At 40.7% G+C, this 21,023-nt stretch overlaps 1 protein-coding gene across 50 annotated transcripts in view; it reads right to left on the bottom strand.

Annotated features, from left to right (window-relative positions):
* The window catches only part of BNC2 (basonuclin zinc finger protein 2), a 448,897-nt gene that overhangs the window by 3,427 nt on the left and 424,447 nt on the right, over window positions 1-21,023 (bottom strand). For 14 of the 50 annotated variants that reach the window (XM_084984712.1, XM_084984771.1, XM_084984727.1 and 11 more), the window contains one exon: window positions 16,266-18,235. In XM_084984712.1, coding sequence (XP_084840838.1) covers window positions 16,266-18,235 — 1,970 coding nt within the window. Of the gene's footprint in view, window positions 1-1,419; window positions 1,454-15,721; window positions 15,788-16,265; window positions 18,236-21,023 lie in introns of all 50 variants that reach the window. The other 36 variants (XM_084984694.1, XM_084984754.1, XM_084984739.1 and 33 more) reach the window with 5 other exon arrangements.

Genomic DNA, 21,023 nt, shown 5'->3' with positions numbered 1-21,023 from the left:
TCCCTACATCCTCAGGGTGTGGGACTAGGTGGTGGTGGGGAGTTTAAGAATGGGAGCTTTGCATTAACATAATTTTTACGAGAGTAAGATTCTTCAATGGAAGGGTGAATGCAGACCCATGCACCTTTCCCCCAATGATCTGTTCCTTTTACTATGTAGCAGCGTCAGCTCCAGAGAATCTCACAGCAGAGGTTTGAGGAAACATATTAAATAGGATAAAAGAACGGAAACTTTCTGCTTGTTTAAACTGAATTTAATTTACCTAAAAACAAAACCAACCCCCTTTTTTTTCTATAGCAAATATTTCAGAGGTTGTAAAAAGGATCCATTTTTTAAAACGTAAATGACCTAGATAATTTAGGATTAACTTTAAAAAATAATTATTCCCCCTCACCTTCCTACACTTCAAGTTTTAGGAAGGAAAAAAAAATTTAGCTTAATAGGTTAGCAGTTTGAAATAGGGTTATAGACTGTCTCTATCATAAATCCCCCTTTTCAGAATGATTTGGGATCTCAGCTAAATCTAATAGTAAAATACATTTCTTTTGAGGAGCTGCTACATTTTAGAGTGGAAAATGTTTTCATCAATTAAGTTTTAAAGTTTAATTCTTAAAAAAAGCTGAAAAGCTGAAATCGGTTTTTAAAATAAAACCCATCCACCCTTTAAAAAAAAATCACACTAAACAACAACAACAAAAAACCCCAGAGGGACCAGAAAAACCCCCAAAACCCCACAGACAATTAATACAAAAAAAAAATCAAGCACAATAATAACATATGGTCCCTCTATTTTAACAAGTGGAATCCGTACTTCTTAGACAAGCAAAACTTTTATTCTACTCATTGAGTGCTTTGCTTGTGTAAAATAAGATAGGATTTAGCCCAGAGCATCCATAGGGATGTCGTGATTTACAAAGCCTGATAGGTTATTATCTATTTGAAAACATTGCCTTTGTATTTACATCCCCCATTTATTTTTAAAATGCCCTTGGGCATATACCTCTCTCCACCTGCAAAGGCTCACATTTGACAAGGACCTAAATTGAAGGCTACCCTTCCAAAAAATAACCCAATAAATAAATATCCAGATACATGAAAGCTTCTCAATAATGGCAGAAGCTCTACATTGTGGAAAAGTAATTGCGGTAACAGAAATGACGTGGAATGGCCAGCGTAAAGTTCAGCAGACCTCCTGATTCTAATTAAAAACTATGGATGATCAAAATGAGTCACTCCACTTGGTGACAAGCATGGCTCATATTTCTTAGAGATGGTTGAGAGGTATGTGCCTCAGAGACAAGAAAGGTGGGAAGCACTTCTCCACCTTTCCACACAAGACAATATATATAGCACTCCGGGCTTAGAGGGGCAGAGGGGCGGCAGCCCCCTCCACACTGCACTTAGGAAGGCTGAGCTTACCTTGTGATAATAAGATCAGCTTTCTAATCTTTTGCTAAATCGATCACAAAAGAAAGCAAGAATGAGAGACAGAGAGAGAAAAAGAGAGAGAAGGAGAGAGAGAGAGAAAACAAATTCACATTCTAGACATCTGTTGTTTTTTTTTTTTTAAAAAACTTAAACAATAAAATAGGGATTTAAAATGTTCTGATCACAAAATCATTTTCTGTCACAAGCGATCATCTCATATGCTGTCTTGATGATTTTCAGATCAGCCGCATCATCCAAAAATCATAAATCAAATTAGGATAAACCAAATTCACATCATCATCATCCATAAATGAGTTCTACACAGATGCATGCAGTGTGTGGATATGTGAATGATCAAAAGAAGTGGTCCCCATGGTCCCTGCTCTGACACAGTCGCTCCCCGTCTCCTTGGTGTCAGATGGCAGATGACTCCAAGTGCAGGTTGCTAAGCAGAGTGCAGCAAATGCCTACTGTAAAGTCCTTCCCCTGACATGTGGGTATGACACCACCAGAGTTATCACAAGAATGTGGAAACGGGGTTACACTCTGTACTATTACTCTGTCGCTAAAACAATCTGCCAACCATAAGCAGCTTGTAACATCCTACCCCTGTTTATTAACACTCTCCCCCCTCGTAATTTCACAAGCGCACATTTTGTGATGACTTTAATCTAGAACTCTGTTGCTTCTCACACATCTGTAGTTACCACTTCCTAGATTCACTGCTGAGAAAACAGCAGCCAGACACACAGCAGTCACATCAAGACACATTGAATAAGGAAGAATAAATTAACATTGACAAAAGGACACAATGATCCCCCAGATGGACACCTCTTTCCTAAGATGACTTGTGAAATCACACATCTCCACTGCTGTGTTACCAGGAAGAGATGTTTCTCTTCATTTCTCACTTACAGCAATAGAGATCTGTAATCTAATTAGATGATGTACCAGCCCTCAATATCTGTCAACCAAACGATGTGCAGAAATGTGTAGACCAGCTCTGGCACTCTATTCAACAGTGTCCCTTTTCCGCTGTCAGCAGTACTGCTGGCCTCTGCTAATATAATTACATTGACTTTTATTCAATTAAGTGCCATCCCTTGCTTTAAGGAAAAAAAAGCTACTTTATCAATTGATTCAGGTGTAATGCAATAATAAAGATGAACTCATGGCAGTGCATTAGTTCTGCTGTTCATAACTTCAGTACACGGGTTCATTCGTGGTAGTCGATTTCCATTATGCAACCACAGTTCAAGAGAATTGATTCTTTTATGCTCACTTCTTCATCTATTTCATTTTTGTTTAATAATCTGCCTAAATGCCATATGCAAAATACTTGAGGTGGGGATGGGAAGGATGTGCTGTGGAAAGCCTACCAGTTCTCTTTCATGATGGTGGGCTTGGGGATGTCCTAACAAACTCCCAGTACCACTGGGGTGGAAAGGCAAAGCAAGAGGAGGGAGAGAAGACAATTCCTTTAGAGAGTCCTCATCCTCTACCTCAAGAGGTTAAGTTTAGCCTCCATAGAAAAGAACAAACAAATGGTAGCACTTGATGGTAACGAAGACCTGGACTCAGACAGTCCAAACCAGGAACTGTCATAGACCAGTGTCCATAGGAGGAAAGACAAAGGGCAGGGTTAAGAGCAACTTACAAGTTCCCTCCAGCAAAACCATAGAGGTAAAAAGAAAGGAAAATGTGGAAGAGACACAGAAGCAAGTCATGCCAATGGACTCTCGGATGGACAGAGAAGAGGATGCTAAAATGGGAGGAAGACCAGGGAGTGCTGGCGAGGCAAGGACCCAGAGGAATAAGCAAGAGGCAGCTGTCGGCAGCAAGCTGAAGGAGGACTCAGGGAAGGAACCAGTTTTGAGTTCTTCAGAGTTTTTCTGGAAAATAAACCTAGGGTTCTCAATATCTATCTCCAGGGAAGAGGAAGAAATAGTCATGGGCAAAAATGTAGACTGTATTAGAACTTAGTATATTTTGTAAGAATGTGAACAGTTCAAAAGCTGTTGTTCCTTACTTTGATGAGGTAGGAAATACCAAGATGAGGTGGCAGCTTCCTCTTACAGAAAAAAAAAAAAAGAAAAAAAGAGATGGAGAGAGAAGGTGAGAGGTCAGAAGGGGTAAGGATCTGACCTTACTGGGATCTTGTCAAGAGGGGAGGCCAAAATTTACTTCCAAGGTGGTCACTTTCATGAAGAATACAAACTATATCTTATTCAACCCCAGTCTCCTGCAGCTCAAGTAGAATGCTTTGCACACAGGACATAATTAAAAGTACATTTATTTGATTTCAATCAACAATATACAGAGTCTTAAAGAACATTTCCCCAAAATACACTGTAGAAGGGAAAACAAAGATCTGAAAACTGGAAGCAGGTAACTGAATTAAAGACATAAATAATAGAGCAGTGGATAATTCAGACCCTATTATACCTCACTGTAGTTCAAGATAATGCTATATAATTAGAGCATGACACAGTCCTATAACCTGGGCTATGCTTGGAATCACAAATGTTTCCTCTGACCTTCTGCACTCTGTCCTACTGTTCCATACAGTGAGTTTACCAAAAGGTGCTTGAAAACTAAGACCACCCTTAAAAGCAAAAAGTGATGAAGCTCATGTTAAGTAACAAAATCTTTGAAATGCCTAGTGGAAGTATTCTAATTGGACTAAAGTGGACTACCAGTTGTTTTGGTTTCTTTAATGAAAACTTATGTCAATTATGTCTCAGTTAAAAAAAAAAAAAAAAAAAAAAAGAAAACAAAACTTTACCATGCAGTCACAGAAGACACCAAATCCATCCAACACAATCAAGTAAATGCAAGTGCCCTTTCGAGAAAAGTCAGTCCTGTCTTGTACTTTTCTTTCCTCATGTTTCTCTTTCCAAGCTTGTTCAAATGCCCGGTTCAACTTAATGCAATGTTTAACCATAAGAATAAAAATTAAGCACATTGAAAAGAAAGTGTTTTAACTTTGGTTTTGACGTACAAGGAACGTACTTTTTAAAAAGTGTCTCAGGACCAAATTAGAAAATCAAAATGTGGGGGAGTTCCCGTCGTGGCGCAGTGGTTAACGAATCCGACTAGGAACCATAAAGTTGCGGGTTCGGTCCCTGCCCTTGCTCAGTGGGTTAACGATCCGGCGTTGCTGTGAGCTGTGGTGTAGGTTGCAGACACAGCTTGGATCCCGCATTGCTGTGGCTCTGGCGTAGGCCGGTGGCTACAGCTTCGATTGGACCCCTAGCCTGGGAACCTCCATATGCCGCGCGAGCGGCCCAAGAAATAGCAAAAAGACAAAAAAAAAAAAAAAAAAAAAGAAAATCAAAATGTGGCTGTCAAAACTGAATAGTGAATCATGCTATAGGTTACAAGAGAAGTCCGATCTAACTCTTAATCCTTAATTAGTTTTCAGCTGAAAACTGAAATAAAATACTTCATAATTAATTACATAATCATAATAATAATTAATTACATAATAATTACATAATCATGTAAAATGGAATTGAGGCTCCATTTTGGATCAGTTTTCGCCTTTATTTTTTCCTGTTCACCTCTGCCACTAAACACACACACACACGCTTATATTGTCCAGAATGATCATGATGATGTATACACAGCAAATACTATATATGTACATACATATACACACACCATATATTATATATACACTGATTATATATATATATAGTATGTGTGTGTGTGTGTATGCATGTACATATATGAGGATAAAGAAATAAATTTATATCTAATCTGGGAAAATCTAGCTGCCAGGTTCGAGTGTACTGTGGGATAATGAGTCAATAGTCCTGATTAGAAATGTAAATCTGCTACCCAGACCCACAGAAATGAAAAATTACAACTTCTGCTTCTCATTAGTTTTCTTCTGTGATGCTATCTGTTGTCCTTAACTCCTCAAAAATATCTGTATTATTGTTTGTAAATTGCAGGATGCTTAAAGCCCTGTGAAGTACATGACATTTTGATGGTATACATTTCTAGAAAACCAGCAGTTGCTCTATAACCTATTATTTAAAGATTTTCTCTGAAAGATCTGAAAACCATCCCTAGCTTAGGAAATTCAATGTAAAATCCTAGTGAAAAATGCTCAGAAAACTCCAAAACGTACAGACATACATAATAGATGCAAGAAGCAAAAGCTGGGCAAATGCTTGTAAATTAAAAGTATGAAATTCAGTCACTTCAATCCCTTTCAATATAAAACAAATCATCCATACTGGTCACGCAGACAGTTCCCTCTACATTCAAATTATTCACTTGAAGATAAGCTCCCGCCAAACTCTTTAGGGGTTTAGCTAATTTACTGCACAGATACGGCACGTCTGTTGTAATAACAGGTAGGATGTATTGGGGTCGACCATTTATCAGAATTAGACTTCTTTTCTCAATTCACAGTGAATTATGCTGCCTACATGACTCCCCTCTCTCAGAGCCTGCCATCCCCTTACGGCCTCTAATGTGGCAGGCAAACAAAATTGACAGTCTCATCTTGTCAACAAGGGGTGATTCTCCTGAGAAGCCATTTAAGTTTGCCGAGGAAGCAAAGTATTAATGTGCCTGTCCCAGGAATGTTAATCATCTTCAGGCTTCCGACCTAACTTTGACGTGAACGAAATCACCAAATTTGTTTACTAAATGAATCGTAATATGCTAATAAGAAAGCATGACATATATGGAAAAGCCAAACAGATGGTTTGTTTACTCCACTTTGCAACTTTATAAATGTTGTAACTCTGAAGATGTTAGTGAGAATTATTGGTCTGTTGGCAGAGGCGAACGTGTCTCTCGCATACTAAATCTGGCACTACAGTTACAAAACAATTTGTCATTGCTGTGGAATGCATAAAAATGTGCATGGAGTAATGGCATTTGGGAAAGCAGATTGGTAGATGGAAAATGTGTATGCTGGAAGCTCAGGTTAAGTGCAGAATTGATACTCCACACTGTTCCCTGAGCATTTTACTTCTGAGTAGTATCTGACACATCGAGGCTTCTCCAGGGTGCTGATTATTCAATAGATACCTGTTGCGCTGTAATGTGAGATGCGTGTTACCCTGTGAATAGGATTATTTTTCACGGCGTTTGGAAAATTTCTCAATCAGGCAGCTCATATGGTGCGCACTTTACTACTACTGTTGGGTAAGAAAAAGCGAAGCCATGACTCCTGGCATCTTTTAAGGACTTCCATAAACCTGAGCTCTAACTTTGAGGTTTCTATTTACCCTTGATGAATTAACCCTCAGGCCTTGCTTCCCTTGTTTAATAGTTGTATGTAAAGAGTTTAGAAGACATATTTCCAAAGTAGTAAGCATGTATTTTTCTCTTGATTTTCACATTCTTTCCCTCCGATTTAAAAATAAGCTTTCTTTTCTAATGTGTACAACATAGAATATCATTTCTTTCTGAGATGTTTTCCAAGGGAACTACTTCCCAAGACTAAATATACAAGAAGGTATTACATCATTAAAACAATTTATGATCTTTTAAAAAGACAACCTGAGGGATGTGTGAGTTCCCGAAGAAAGGGGACAGAATTCGCAGGAAATAAGTGTAATTTGGTCTTATCTAGAATTTTATAGTGAAAATGAAACTACTTAAGATACATGACCAATAAGAAGTCACAAAATCTAATTTATGTCTTTGGTTAAATGATGTCAAAACTACCTGCTGAAACATGAAGACTTCAGTTAACCAACCAGCAATGTAGCTATGCTACTGCAAAGCTTAGAAACATTCAGAGGTGTTTTTTTTGTTTTTTTGTTTTTTTTAATTCTCTTTTCATTCACCTAGCCACAGAAGCTGGATTTTTTATTCAAGATGTGCTTATTTCTCCCAACATCATGAACCCCTTTCCCCAACTTCTTAGTCTTATATATACACATGGAGGCCACTATGAATCTTGTGGGATTTTCCTGGTGTATCACCAGATAGTTAACTTTCTACCTGTCTGCAGAAGAGAAATGAGAGAGTAAAGTGATCTCAGGAAACCACTGAGTTTATCTTGTTGCCCAAGGATCACTTTGGCGCGAGAAACATTAGCGGCTCTCCCAGCTTGGCGCGTCTACCTCATTTGAAACATCTCCCCGTTCCTGACCAACAAAGAAAATTTCAATAAAGTACTTTTACTGGTTTAACAACAGTGAGCTCCTGGGATTGTCAAAGTGCTAAGCCTTTTCCAAGGAGAGAAGAAATCCGCGGCACAAATATAATTAACCTTCCATTCTCAATGCAAACTGCCACGCACAGGAGCTCTGCAGTCTATTAGCGAAGTTATAATGGCCAACAGGCAGAAGCAAAATTGGTCAAAAAGTTGGCTGCTGCTGTCATATTTTTGGAATTATGATTAATGGCACTAATAATGTGGATGATTACTGATATGTGTATCTCCAGCAGTTTATCATATTGCTCTGGCTGCCTACGTCCACAATAAGCAGGATGCTATCATTTACCTCTTTATTGAAGGCAATCCTTCTCTTGAAGGAGCATATTCTAATTACTTCGTAATGCTTTATGTCTTAAACACTTTGCAGCTCTGGACCTTGCCAACTGCTTCGTGTCTACCATTGATTAATTACTGAATGTTTAATCAAAATTTAGAACCTAATGTAGTCATTTATGAGCACGCTGCAGTGCCAAAGTAGTTAGGCTCTGCTCCCAAGTTTGGAGAGTGCTGGGTTCAAAATCAAATCCCAGCCATGCTTGAGGATCCAAGAATTTCACCTTGGGTGCTCTGAGGTTGCCAATTCCATCTCTGCTGATGAATGGAAGGTAATCTAACTACGGGGTAAACAGCATCTTTACCTACCCTCTCCCCACTGGACTTCCCTTTCCTCTTTCCCCAAGTCCCTAATCAACAGAGCAACACTGACTGCTTGCTTCTGAGAACAAGAAGGTTCTCCTGAATGCCCATCACGAGAACATAGCTTTGAAGTGGTTAAACAAGTGAAAAATAATTTGCTGGGACAAATACGTAAGTTTTTTTTTTTTTTTAATGTGGATTTTTTATGGTACTGTCATACAACCATTCACCGTTGAAGTTAAGTGTTTTTTTAATACCATTACTGAACTGCTGAAATGGATGCTAATATAGCTTGGAGTGCTAATGTCAAGTCCTGGTAATAAAAAAGACAGACTGCTGAATGAAATAATTTCAAGTAAAAAATAGAACAAAAGTGCTCTCTCTCTTGCTCTCCACTTTTATTGAATTGGGACTGACTGAGCCAATTGCTTTAGAAGTCTGTAAAACACAATTACTAGTGAGCGCACTGACCCACCAGTGCCCCCTCAGTGACAGAGCGGACTAAAAAGGCAGCGGAGTTAGATCGGCTCCCCTCAGCTGGCCATCAGACCCCAGAGGCTTCCTACTGAAGGACTGCTGTTCTCACTGCCCAAATGTGTCTCCTTTGACTGAAAAAAACCTTATTTCCCATTCATGTGATAAAGTAACTTCAGGCATTACTTTCCAAGATGAAGATGTCTATCCTGGCAATGAAGGAGGATATGTCTTTTGATATTTTTATTTATGTGGGTGTTTATGTATAAACACACATGTAACACTATGTGGATGCGTTTAGATTAGAACGTTAGCATAATTTTCGAATAGCTGGTAATAATTCAGATTGATACATACAACAGTAAAACAGAGGCATCACTTACATATGTTCAGTTAGAAACACTTGGCTTTTTTTCACCTAAGGTAAAGTCAAAATAATTACAGCAAGCAAGAAAAAGAATTAAACTAGAAGTGGGTAACATTTTTCCCCCCTAGTTAATAAAAGAAGTAATAAACTCCATAAAGTACTAGAGTTAAGATCACGAACACTTCAGGCATAACAGCTTTTTACCAGGAATTTACAACTCCTGTTTTAATTCAAGCAGCTTGCATTAGGACATAAAATCTAGGTTATTTTTTTAAGTGTACTTTTATGTTAAATAACTGAAGAAAAATTATCCTTTCCTGAAAAGTATTCTTTCCTTCTCTTTCTCGGCCTGCTTCTCTCTCTCTCTCTCTCACACACACACACACACACACATATCTTGGCTCTCAAGAATCAAAGTTAATAAATCCCTTTTTTATGACATTGTAATTTTTTGGCAAGTGTAAACTCCTTTCATATTCTGCCACATTCATTTGAAGCTTGTGGGAGTCTTAGGGCAAAAACATTAAATTATTTCTGAGAAGGCTTTAAAAAAAAGAGAGAAAAAGAAATGCTTTCTAGCCCAGCCTTCACTATGAAACTTCAACAGAGAAAGAAAAGTCTGTCTTCTTCTTAGCAAAACAGAAGAATGATCACTTACAGAAAAAGAGCTGGTAGAAGCTTTTCACCTCAGAGAGAACCCATCTTCCCACGAATGATGCAAGCAAATACTAATATAGGTGTGAAGTCTTATAACCTGCTTCTAGGTGAGACACGGCCTACCATTTTTTTTTTTTTTTTAGGAGATTACCTACAAAAATGATTATTTGGAATGAATGATTATGAGAAAGCCTCATACTGATAAGGTCTATCTGAGGATCAGAGAGATGGTGATGGACCCTAGGGTGACATAAATCAGGAAGGTGACCCTTTTGAAGTGGTGCCATCATGAAAAATACCGCCCGTGCATTCAGTATGTGCCGTCTGCTCTAAACGCTATTTCTGCCAGAATTTTTAGGTTAGCGCTGGCGAGCAGGAGCTTCTTCCTTTTGAGGGATGGTGGGATAGAGGGTATATAAAAGCATGACATTTGTGCGCTGGAACTTAGGCAGCGTTGAGAGAGTTAACATTACTCCCATCAGTAGAAATTTGTAAAAATTTCTTTGTATCATGAAAAGAAGGTCCTTTGCCCGCCGTCCAGCTTTGTTGTCTATTTGGTAGGCAGTTTGGTGGAAGTGACTGGTGGAGCACTTGGATCGGAGGAGTGAAAGGTCAGCAGAGGCTTAAATGAGCTTGTCTTACATCCAGCTGGGCCAGCAGGAGGTCATTAGGAAGATCTGAGGCTCACTTTAGGCTTGACAGAGTCTCTCCCCATGATACAAGGAGACCGTTTTGCTCATTGCTCCTCTCCTAGTATATAAAAAGAACCCCAGAGACAGGAATGACACCGAAGTTTATCTTACTACCAAAGTTTCGCTTGAGGAGGGCACAACTGGCAATTACTCAGAAGGGGGATTTATTTTGTTTGCCTTTGATGGAAAGTAATGGAGATAAGTACAAAAGACCTATTGATCTGCTAGCTGTATTGTGAAACCAAATAGAGTAACCAGGAAAAAAAAAAATCTCTTCCTTTAAAAGTCAGAAGACCTGCACGACTTCACCTTTTAAAAGAATTTCAGAAAAGGAGAGCTGCAGTTTGAGAAACACAAATATAGGAAATGAAAAGGCTGATGCCTTCCAATGTTCTCTTCTTGTACTTGGAGAGGATTAACATACTGTGTTTGACGGCTAATTATATTAGGGCAAATATACTAATAGTTATCTTAAATTGGTGCTAAGTGGCTCATTTCTTGGAGGTATTGCCTGGTGAAATCCTGTGTATTTATTGAAAATCTCTCTTTAGAAAAGTTCTCTGTAAGTTTCCAAACATGGAGAATGATGGAAAAAATGGATGTCGCTGCTGAGAAGGTGATAACAGCAGGCAGGTAGCATGTTTTTCGCATCTTCACCTCTGTTGTTAATGTATGCGGTGGCTCATCAGAGGTAGCTCATGTTAATTTATTCCTGCACACCTGTATAGGGCTGGAAGTCAGGTAATCTAGACAAGCAAGATACATCTCTGCTTTTTAGCTACAGCTACCCAGAGGCCTATAGAGAAACGAATTTAGTTCTGGAAACATCAGCAGGTTTTAATAAACCAAATACAGATGTCTTACTCCATACCAATCAAGAAGTTTACATGTTTAAATCTGGACGGATTTAACTAGCAATCAAAGAGAAGGTTCACACTTGGCCCCAATGGTTGCCTCCTATTTATTTATAAGTCACCCTAAGCAAATATTATTTTGTTCGAAGATCAGACATATACGCTTACCTATTTGATAAAATTTAAGACTAACTTTGGTATTAGTGGCCACTATTCTCAGAGGAAGAGAGGAACAAAGACGGTAAAACTCAAGTAAGGTGCAAAGTAAAGAGATAAATGTTTCTTTCTCTGCAGACTATCTAGTTGCTGTGTACAAGTCTTCATTATAGTTGAGGGAGTTTTAAAACTGCCAACCACTAAAACAGATATAAAGAGATTTTTAACATATTAGCAAATGACAAGGAATTTTGGGGAAAAGGGACAGAAGGGTTTTTCTTTTTCTGGGGAAAAAAAAAAAAAACCCAAATGAAATTTCTAAGTGGGCTTCAATTACATACAGGTGATCCATGGCCACTCGGCCTTCCTGCAGATGAAAATTCAAGACAGAGGAGGAGAAATGACCAATAAGCCAGGCTCAGCTAATTCTGTGACACTGCCGTGGAGAAGATGTCCTTTATGAAAACTGTAGATTCTAGACCAGTTAGAATTCCTTCTGCCCAGGGAATATTTTCATTAGTATACTTAAATACTGAGGGGCAGGGAGTTCCCATCGTGGCTCAGTGGGAATGAATCTCATTAGTATCCGTGAGTGTGCGGGTTCGATCCCTGGCCGTGCTCAGTGGGCAATGCCGTGAGCTGTGGTGTAGGTCACAGACGTGGCTCACATCAGGTGTTGCTGTGGCTGTTGTGTAGGCCGGCAGCTGTAGCTCTGATGTGACCCCTAGCCTGGCAGCTTCCATAAGCTGTGAGCATGGCCCTAAAAACCAAAAAACAGACAAACAAACCCCCCCCTCCCTGAGGGTCAGCCGTCCTGTTCCCTGACAGAACACCATCTTCACAGAAAAATCAAAGCACAAACGAGAAAGAAGGGTATTTAGAGATTGTCAGGTGTAACACTCTGCACTGTTATCAGCACATCCTTAAATACTTCAGCCCCATCACCTTACAGTTCTACAGTTCAGGGAAAATAATTGATATTTTACTTCTATAACTCAATAAAAATTATTCTAACAGCCACCTTGTGACCAGATGAACTGGAGTTTGTGTGTATTAGTTTGCCCTTTGTCATTAGCGTGGAACAGTCCTCTTTGCTTTCAGATTTATTAAACTCACACTCATTCACGACTGCACAGAAAAGGACACCTGACCCTGTGCTCAGAACCCTCAGCCCTCACCAACCCTGCTCGTGCCCCACCCTTTCTCTCTCATCTCCCTTTTTGTGACTTTAGACAAAGAACATTCTTGCTTTGCAAAAAGCCTTTACCCTAATCTCATTATAAAACCTAGAAAGGGAGTTCCCGTCGTGGCGCAGTGGTTAACGAATCCGACTAGGAACCATGAGATTGCGGGTTCGGTCCCTGCCCTTGCTCAGTGGGTTAACGATCCGGTGTTGCCGTGAGCTGTGGTGTAGGTTGCAGACGCGGCTCGGATCCCGCGTTGCTGTGGCTCTGGCGTAGGCCGGTGGCTACAGCTCTGATTCAACCTCTAGCCTGGGAACCTCCATATGCCGAGGGAGCGGCCCAAGAAATAGCAACAACAACAAAAGACAAAAAAAAAAAAACAAAAACAAAAACAAAAACCTAGAAAGACTATAAGCAAAGACCTGGAAGTCTCAGCTAACTAACTGGCAAATCTAGAACATAGCATTTAATGGCTTTCTACTTCCATCGTAATAACTGCCTACTTGAGACCAAAACCGAAACTCCTTTGTGTATAAGCACCTTGGAAGATGGACCAAGAGGACCTGTGCCTCACTCCTAGAGGGTATTCTAAGTGCCGCCTCCCCCGGCCCCCGACAGGAAGAATGCTTTCAACAGAAGAAAGAGGGTTATTCTGGTAGTTTCATCACAGGCATCCCCGAAACCTGCAGCCCTGTACACGCAGCCCCATCTCAAAATGCCCTCTAATGCCTTGTCTGCACAAGAAAGACACAGTGGAGTCCAGGATGGATGAACCGTGGAGACTCTGGGGAGAGGAGAGAAATGGGCTGAGGACAGCAGGATTAAAGGCAAAGGAGGGTTTCTGTTTGGGAAGGTATGTTGGCTCAGAGAAAGGTAAGAAAACATATCCTAGCTTCAGAGTGAACTGAAGAGGAAAAAAGCGGGGACACAAAATTCCTGGGGTTCTTGTGACTGACACAGTAAAAGTGAAGAGAAAGGGGAAGATGAATCTAAGGGGTACCTCAGAGATGTAGAGGCAAGAAGCTTTGTGAGTAAGGAGATTAAATGACAGGCTGACATTAGTTGATGAAATGACAATAAAAGGCTGAAACAGGAGTACAATGACAGTAGCAATATGTTTCCTGAGATGCAGAAGAAGGGGCTACCCTAGTGGCATCATTGTTTTTGGTTATTTGGTGGTAGCTACACTCACATCATGTACTAACTCAAGTCACAGACTCAACAAGGATGTACCCTCTCCTAAAAAAAAAGGCAAAATATCAAGAGCTTTTTGCTAAGTTTTTAACCTGAAGTCAAAAGATTTGAGTATTCTTGAAAAGCAAAATATCAAAGGAGAATCAAAGGACTTTCCTGTATCGTAAAATACTCTCAGTATTTTTTTTTAACTTGCTTTTTTAGCGTGTGTGACAAAACTCGAGAATTACAAAGATTAGGCGTGATGTGCCATTTCACCCATATGCAATGTGATCACCTATCTTCTGAGATTTGCACCCTCCCGAATATCTGTATTAATCTTTCTATCTAGAATATCCTACATCCTTGTTATCCAAGGCATTGGTCTAAACTTCTACATGGCTGATCGCCCACAAAACTCCTAATCCTTAGAATAAAATTAGAGACTGAAATATTCTCCTGCTATCAATAAATGTTTTTCCTCAGACAAACCACCCTGTCCATAGTACTTCCTTAAACATTAGGACATAAAAACACAAGTGCTTGAGTTTTCTAGTGGCTTGACATAGACATAAATGAAAGCACCAAGCTTTGGGTGTTATGGCCTTTGGTCCCAGAGCCATTTATTGCAGTCTTATGACTTGCAGTATTTTCAGCAAACCAACTAAAACTGTGATAGGAATTCATGCAAATAAGCTTAAATTTTGGCCTGTCTTCAAACACTCCATTTCCATAAATATTTTATGCAGGTTTTCATGAGTCTTTTATTTTTGTTAAAAAAAAGCCAATGCATTAACCTCATTATCACAAGTGCACTATTTCAAATGTAAAAGAATGAATATTACAACCTTGGGGGAGGGCTTGGTTATAGTATTATATTTTATTACTCAAAGTGTAGCTATCTTATCTGCCATATTCTAGGACTCTCAATGATAACTTGGAACTAAAAAAACTCTTGTGACCATAAAACATTTTTACAGAACAAGGTAAATGGAGAAGAGTAGAGGGAAATTTTTAAGAAGATGGGAGTTCTCTTCAAAGCATGTTTTGAGCGTTGTATAAAGAAAGCCCCTTACTTTTTCCTCTGAGGTTTTGCTTTTCATGCATTGGGTCCCTTGTATTTCAGTTAAATATATTTAACTTTTTTGTTACAAGATTGAACTTTTAAGTATGAAGAAAAAACAGCGTTCTAGAGAAAGGTCACTACTTTTCAGTGTACTTCTATCATATGTTACTTTGTCAAAGACCTCACAAACACTAGAATTTTGGTGGTGGCTATTGGGAAAATTCCTAGGTAATTTTGTTTCTTCTACATATATTGATTTTTACCATGTAACACAATTTCCTCCAAAAATATTTTTAAAAGACAGTGTAAATCCAAAAACCACATCCCACAGAAGGGGATGAACTAACCATGTGACTCTCGCTGGGTTGGTATATCATGTAAACAATCTGCTCACAAGTTTATCTTTACAAGGTTAGGACCACTGGGTTATTACCCCCACCACTGACTACCTTGACACATTCCATTTATATTACATTTTCTTTAAGACTGAAAAAGAACATCGCAGGTTTAGGACCAGCTGCTTCTGTTTAAGCCCAACTGTTTCAGAGCTGCAGCTACATTGCTAAGGTGTGATGTCATTCGAAGGCAGGACATATATATTCTAACTGATGCTCCAAGCATATGCATGCCTCCCCTTCTGTGCACAACTCCCATGACAGACTATATTTTAGAGATGTGCTCAAAGACATTGTCAAGTACAAGTAACCTGTGTCACCGCACCGCTTCCCCACATCAACCATTCCGTGGGTCCCATTTTCTTCCAATATTTTCATGACTCTCAAAGAACTCAGGGACACACTAAATACTCATGTCACAATGATAACAACATTTCTGGTTATACCTACGGAGATGCAGGCTGTCTCGATGTCCTGGACCTATGGTTCTTTCCATCCGTACATTTCTGTTTCTATATTGGATAAATATGTGTGTATGAAGATAATATAGTGATTGAATTAAAAAGCCACAAGGCAAAGCAGAAATATATATAACAGAAACTGCGGCTTCTAAGTGGAGGTTCACAGGGAAGCAGGGAACTGTGTCTACAGTGAACTTTTTCACACCTAGATGCATGGAAACACACACACACACACACACACACACACGCACGCGCGCGCGCACACACACACAGAGCACAGAGAAAAATGGCGTGCATTACTGGGTAAGATGGCAAATGATTCTGCATGCTTAATCATAACAAGCACAGACTGCAACAATCCTTCCCGAGCATGGCAGCTTGGGGATCACGTGGTCCCCATGGACAATCCTTACAGTGCACCAACAACATCTAAGTTGGATCTTTTTCTTTTCTTTTTTTCACTGTTGGAATTCCACCATGACTGGCACCCTCCACCCCCAGCAGGAGCAGCCAATGGAGATTTACTGACCTGTCTCTGCTTCGGCGAGAGGGGAAGGCGGCATTGCAGCCAGCCACCGTGCAGACATGCATCTCTTTTAAGTGAACGTTCCTGTAGTGAAGCTTCACGCTGTAGGAGCTTTTGAAACTCTTCTTGCACACGTAACAGATTTTGGGGTCTGGGCTAGAACACAGGTCACCTTCTGGGGAGAACTTCTGAGGGCTGCCATAATTCAGAGAGGAGGCAAAGCTCTCATGCAGGGCTGCCATGCTGGCACCCCCGCCGTTGTACAGTCCGTACTGGCTCATGTAAAACATGTCGTAAGTGGGATCTGTAAACTCTTCCTTCACTTTGATGACGTCCTGGTGAGAGGGCTCGCTGTGGTTCTCGTCGGGCCTCTCGCTGTTCATCAGAACCTTTTCGCTCACTTCGCCGTGCATGTGCTCATCCCCTTCCATGGACTCCTCACCTAGTTTGGGCTCCGAAGACTCAGACTCGTTCTCATAGTCCCGCTCGACTTCTTGGTCCTCAGAAGTCATGCTGTCGGCCCTTCTTATTTCAGTCCTTGAAATGCACCGGCTCCTGCTATGCTTAGAAAAGTCCTTCACAGACATGCCTGGACTCATCTCCTCTTGGGAGTGGCAGTGATTGTCATGGCTCACGTCGTTGACCACAGCGCCACCATCGTTGGGGTCATCATCTTCATCGTCAAACTCATCGGCAGTATCGATGATTTCCTTCTCGATCTTCACAGGCATGCTGGACTTCCTGGGCTTCTTCTTGGGCGCCAGGTCAGTGCTGGGCTCGTGCGTAGCCATCATCACCACTGGCGCTGCTGGCTCAGAGGGAGGCGGGGGGTGCTGCTCGATGGTACCACTGGTGGGGATGATGGGGCTGGTCGGGAGGGAGGTTGGAGGACTCACCATTTCCCCCGGAGTGAGTAAACTTCTATAAAACGGAGGAACGGGTTGGACAGTCTTTAGCCCAGAAAACACCAGCTGGCTAGGGAGAGGATTCTGTAAGACAGGGTCTAGTGGGGGAGTGGTAAAACCCATTGGGGGCCGCCCGGGGCTTGTGAGTGTGAGATTTGACTTTGTACTTGCTATGACGGGAGTGGCAGCCCCTGACGTGGCCCGAATTAAATCCTTGTCTCGGTTATTCCTTAGCATAGGCATGTGAAGGCGGGGGTTCGGGTTCGCGCTGTGGCGGTTCCGGCTGCGGAGGGAGCTAAAGACCATGTTGCAACCTTCGATGGTGCACCGATGTTTGATCTTCAGGTGAACAGCGTTGTAATGGATTTTGAGAGTACCTTTGTCATAGAAGGTCTTCCCACATGCGTTACAGAACACTCTCCCCTTCCTAGAGGCTGAGCCCATCCTTCTCATCCGGTGGATCCGGAATGAGCTTTTCGGGTGTTCAGTTTTGGTCAGATCACTGACGGGAGCGGAGTTCTGAATGGGGGACACGCAGGCTGGCTCGGTTTTGGGCTCCACATTAGTAATGCTGGTCAGGGCGTTTCTATTGGGCGGCTGATCATTTTTGTAGGGCGTGGGAGAAACTTCAGACTCACTGCTTTCGTTATATTCATTCTGGGTTGAAAGGCTGGGTTCCCGCAGCCTCAGGCCTGGTTGCTCTAGGAGCAGCCCGTTTGGAGGCAATCCTAGCAGGGGGGCTGAGACTGGGTTTATGTACTGGAATGGCAGCAGAAACGCCAGGCTGTTGGGGATGTTTTCAAAGTGATGAATGCTGGAAGGATTGCTGTTCTCCAGGTGAGCAAGGAGGCTGGGACTCCTGGTGCGATTATTGCTCTCAATGAAAGTCCTGATGTCTGAGTCTGTCTTTGAAGATGGTACAGCTACGGCCTGCCCTTCTTTCTCCTGAATTGCCATCAGTTCCACGATGGATTTGGTTTCTCCAAACCGAAGAAACTGCTGAAGGGTGATGATTTCCTCTTCTCGAGACATGATGGCCCAGCGGTCCAGCACCTTGCCGGCAGCATCCTAGAGGCCGCATCAAAGAAACAACAAAGACAAACACAAAAACTTATTGATTGTGCATAATTATTCAATGTAACTGAAGGGGCTCTGTCCGCTCATGAAACACCGAGAGCGAGGGGAGAAAACAACATGCGAAGAACACTATTAGTAAGAGTCCATCCCCAAAGCAAACTTTTCTGCCATGCAAACGTCGTCATTAGAGTCACAGTTAGAGAAACAAATTGAGTTTATTAATAAGGTCAAAGCAAACAAAATGTAGACCACTGGGTCTCTGTGATCTAAAATGCCTACACTACTGCTACTTCCACAACAATGATCTAGAGACTATGCAACTATTTAGCATACATTAGTGTAAGATGTGAATTCCTTCTGTGCAACTCAGAATAAGTGCAAAAAAAAAAAAATGGTACCTTAATCCTTATCAAATAGTGACACCATAGGCAGGAATTAAATACATTTCTTAAATTTTATTTCTTCATACAAGCAGGCATGACCCTGGATTCAATGATGAAAATTCCTTTAAATAAGCTATTATGTGCGTTTTTGAATCAAAAAGATGAATAGGGTAGCATTACCCCCGCACCCCCATTGCTATGCTATATTTTTTTCCTTTATTAATGGCTATATTTTAATGTCATTTAACATTTAACAGCAATTTCATAAGGCAGAGTAGGGAAAAACAGTAATTGTACTTTTTCTGAAAATTGATTGTAATCCTATAATTCAAAGTTGAGTAAGAGTATTTGACTTTTTATGATCCTGTTCTAAATGACAGTTATAGATATTTAGAAAGTAAACATGCGATGGATTTCGATAGAATAAATGTGTAAAAATGTTGTCTCTTAACATACTCCTCTGATAGCAAAGGGAGTCCATGGAGAATACACATCAGTAATCACCAGACTATGTGTGGTTAAATATACATTAAAAAGCATTTCACACTTTCATTTTTGCTAGTAACTATGAGATATGCCTGGAGGTAGGACTTAAAAATCCTGCAATGTAATGTCAGGCAATCCATTTCAGTATGGATTGAGAGAAATCTATTCAAACACAAATAATGACTCCATCATTTTCTAGGGCACAGCTCCTTCCCAACAGGACAGGACACCGGGCAACCCTCTATGAACAGCACTTGCTCCAACCCTTGACTGTCAGTTTAGAAAAGCATAAAATCATCTTCAATACAAGAGTCTTATTAATTGTGAAGAGGAAAACCATAACATTATAATGGACAAACCTAGCAGCACCACCTTAACCAAGTCATCAAAGTGAACATTACCAGTGACAAGGATCATCGTGGACCTCGTGATATACATATATATATTGAGAGGGGCATGCTGTCGCTTCTGGGGCAGTCTTGCTCCCACATTTATACCCCAATCTAATTACAAAAATAAATCAGATAAATCAAAATTAAAGCACATTCTGCAAATCAGTCATAAGTATTCCTCAAAGTATAAAGGTCAGGAAAGATTAAAAACAACAACAACAAAGACCAAAGAACTAGTTACAGATTGGAGGAGACTAAGGACATATAGATGTGAGATTCTAGGGATCCTAGACCAGAAAAAGAACATTAGTGGGAAAATGGGGCCAAACTGGAATGATGTCTCTAGATTAGTTAACAGTGTGGTTCAATCATAATTTCTTGGTTTTAACAACTGTACTATGCTGATGTAAGATATTACATTAGGGAAACAGGATAAAGGAAACTATACTGTTTTTGCAATGGGAAAATTCTCTCTTGTAGATAGTTCTACTCAATAGCTCTTGATATGAAATTCTTTCTAGACCATGATTGTATGGTCTGAATCATGACAACTAATTTGACAATAAGGCAATACTTATTTAAATTATTTTTTAAAAAGAAGCTGTAATGGTTATGTGCTGGGGTTCCTGCTGTGGCACAACGGGATTGGTGACATCTCTGCAATGCAAGGACACAGGTTCAATCCCTGGCCCAGGAGCATAGATTAAAGGCTCTGGCATTGCCTCTCCTGCAATGTAGGTCACAACTGCAGCTTGGATCTGATCCCTGGCCTGGGAGCTCCATGTGCTGCGGGATGGCCAAAAAAAAAAAAAAAAAAAATTATATGCTGTTCCTTATAAGGTTCATTCCTAGCATTCTAGCATTTTATATATGTGCAAGGGTCTAGCCCTCCATAAATTGTCAAATACAGATGTCTCTCCCTTATCTTGTAGATAAAATTAGCTTTCAGAGCGAAAGCTGTCATGCGTGACAATCTGTTCAGAGTAGTCATATAATGATTTGTATACGAGGCGACTCTGGATGGTCCTAGAGTCTTAAAGTGATCATTTTTTTAAAAGTGTCACCCACAGACATGGAGTTCCCATCGTGGCACAGCAGAAATGAATCTGACTAGGAACCATGAGGTTGAGGGGTAGATCCCTGGCCTCGCTCAGTGGGTTAAGGATCCAGTGTTGCCATGAGCTGAGCTGTGGTGTAGGTCACAGACATGGCTTGGATCTGGCGTTGCTGTGTCTGTGGCATAGGCTGGCAGCAACAGCTCTAATTAGACCCCTAGCCTGGGAACCTCCATATGCTGCAGGTGTGACCCCCCCCAAAAAAAGACAAAAACAAAACAAAACAATAAAAGCATCACCCACAGACACTGGTCCCCCTTACATCCTTTTTTAGAACAGGGAAGTAAAGGAGAGTGCTGGTGTTGTGAGTAAGCAGAGCAATAAATGGTGATCTTGTGGAGATTATCTCATTTGAAACTTGTAATAGCTTCCAGGGCTCAGCAAACATTTAACAGATGAAGTA

The sequence above is a fragment of the Sus scrofa genome, chromosome 1, assembly GCF_054392235.1.
Source record: "Sus scrofa isolate SSC_HxYL_T2T_F1_AM1 chromosome 1, Sscrofa_HxYL_maternal_Yorkshire_Landrace_v2.0, whole genome shotgun sequence".
NCBI classification, from domain to species: domain Eukaryota; kingdom Metazoa; phylum Chordata; class Mammalia; order Artiodactyla; family Suidae; genus Sus; species Sus scrofa.
The sequence above is the reverse complement of the archived record's forward strand: the minus strand, read 5'-3'. Positions and strand labels throughout refer to the sequence as shown.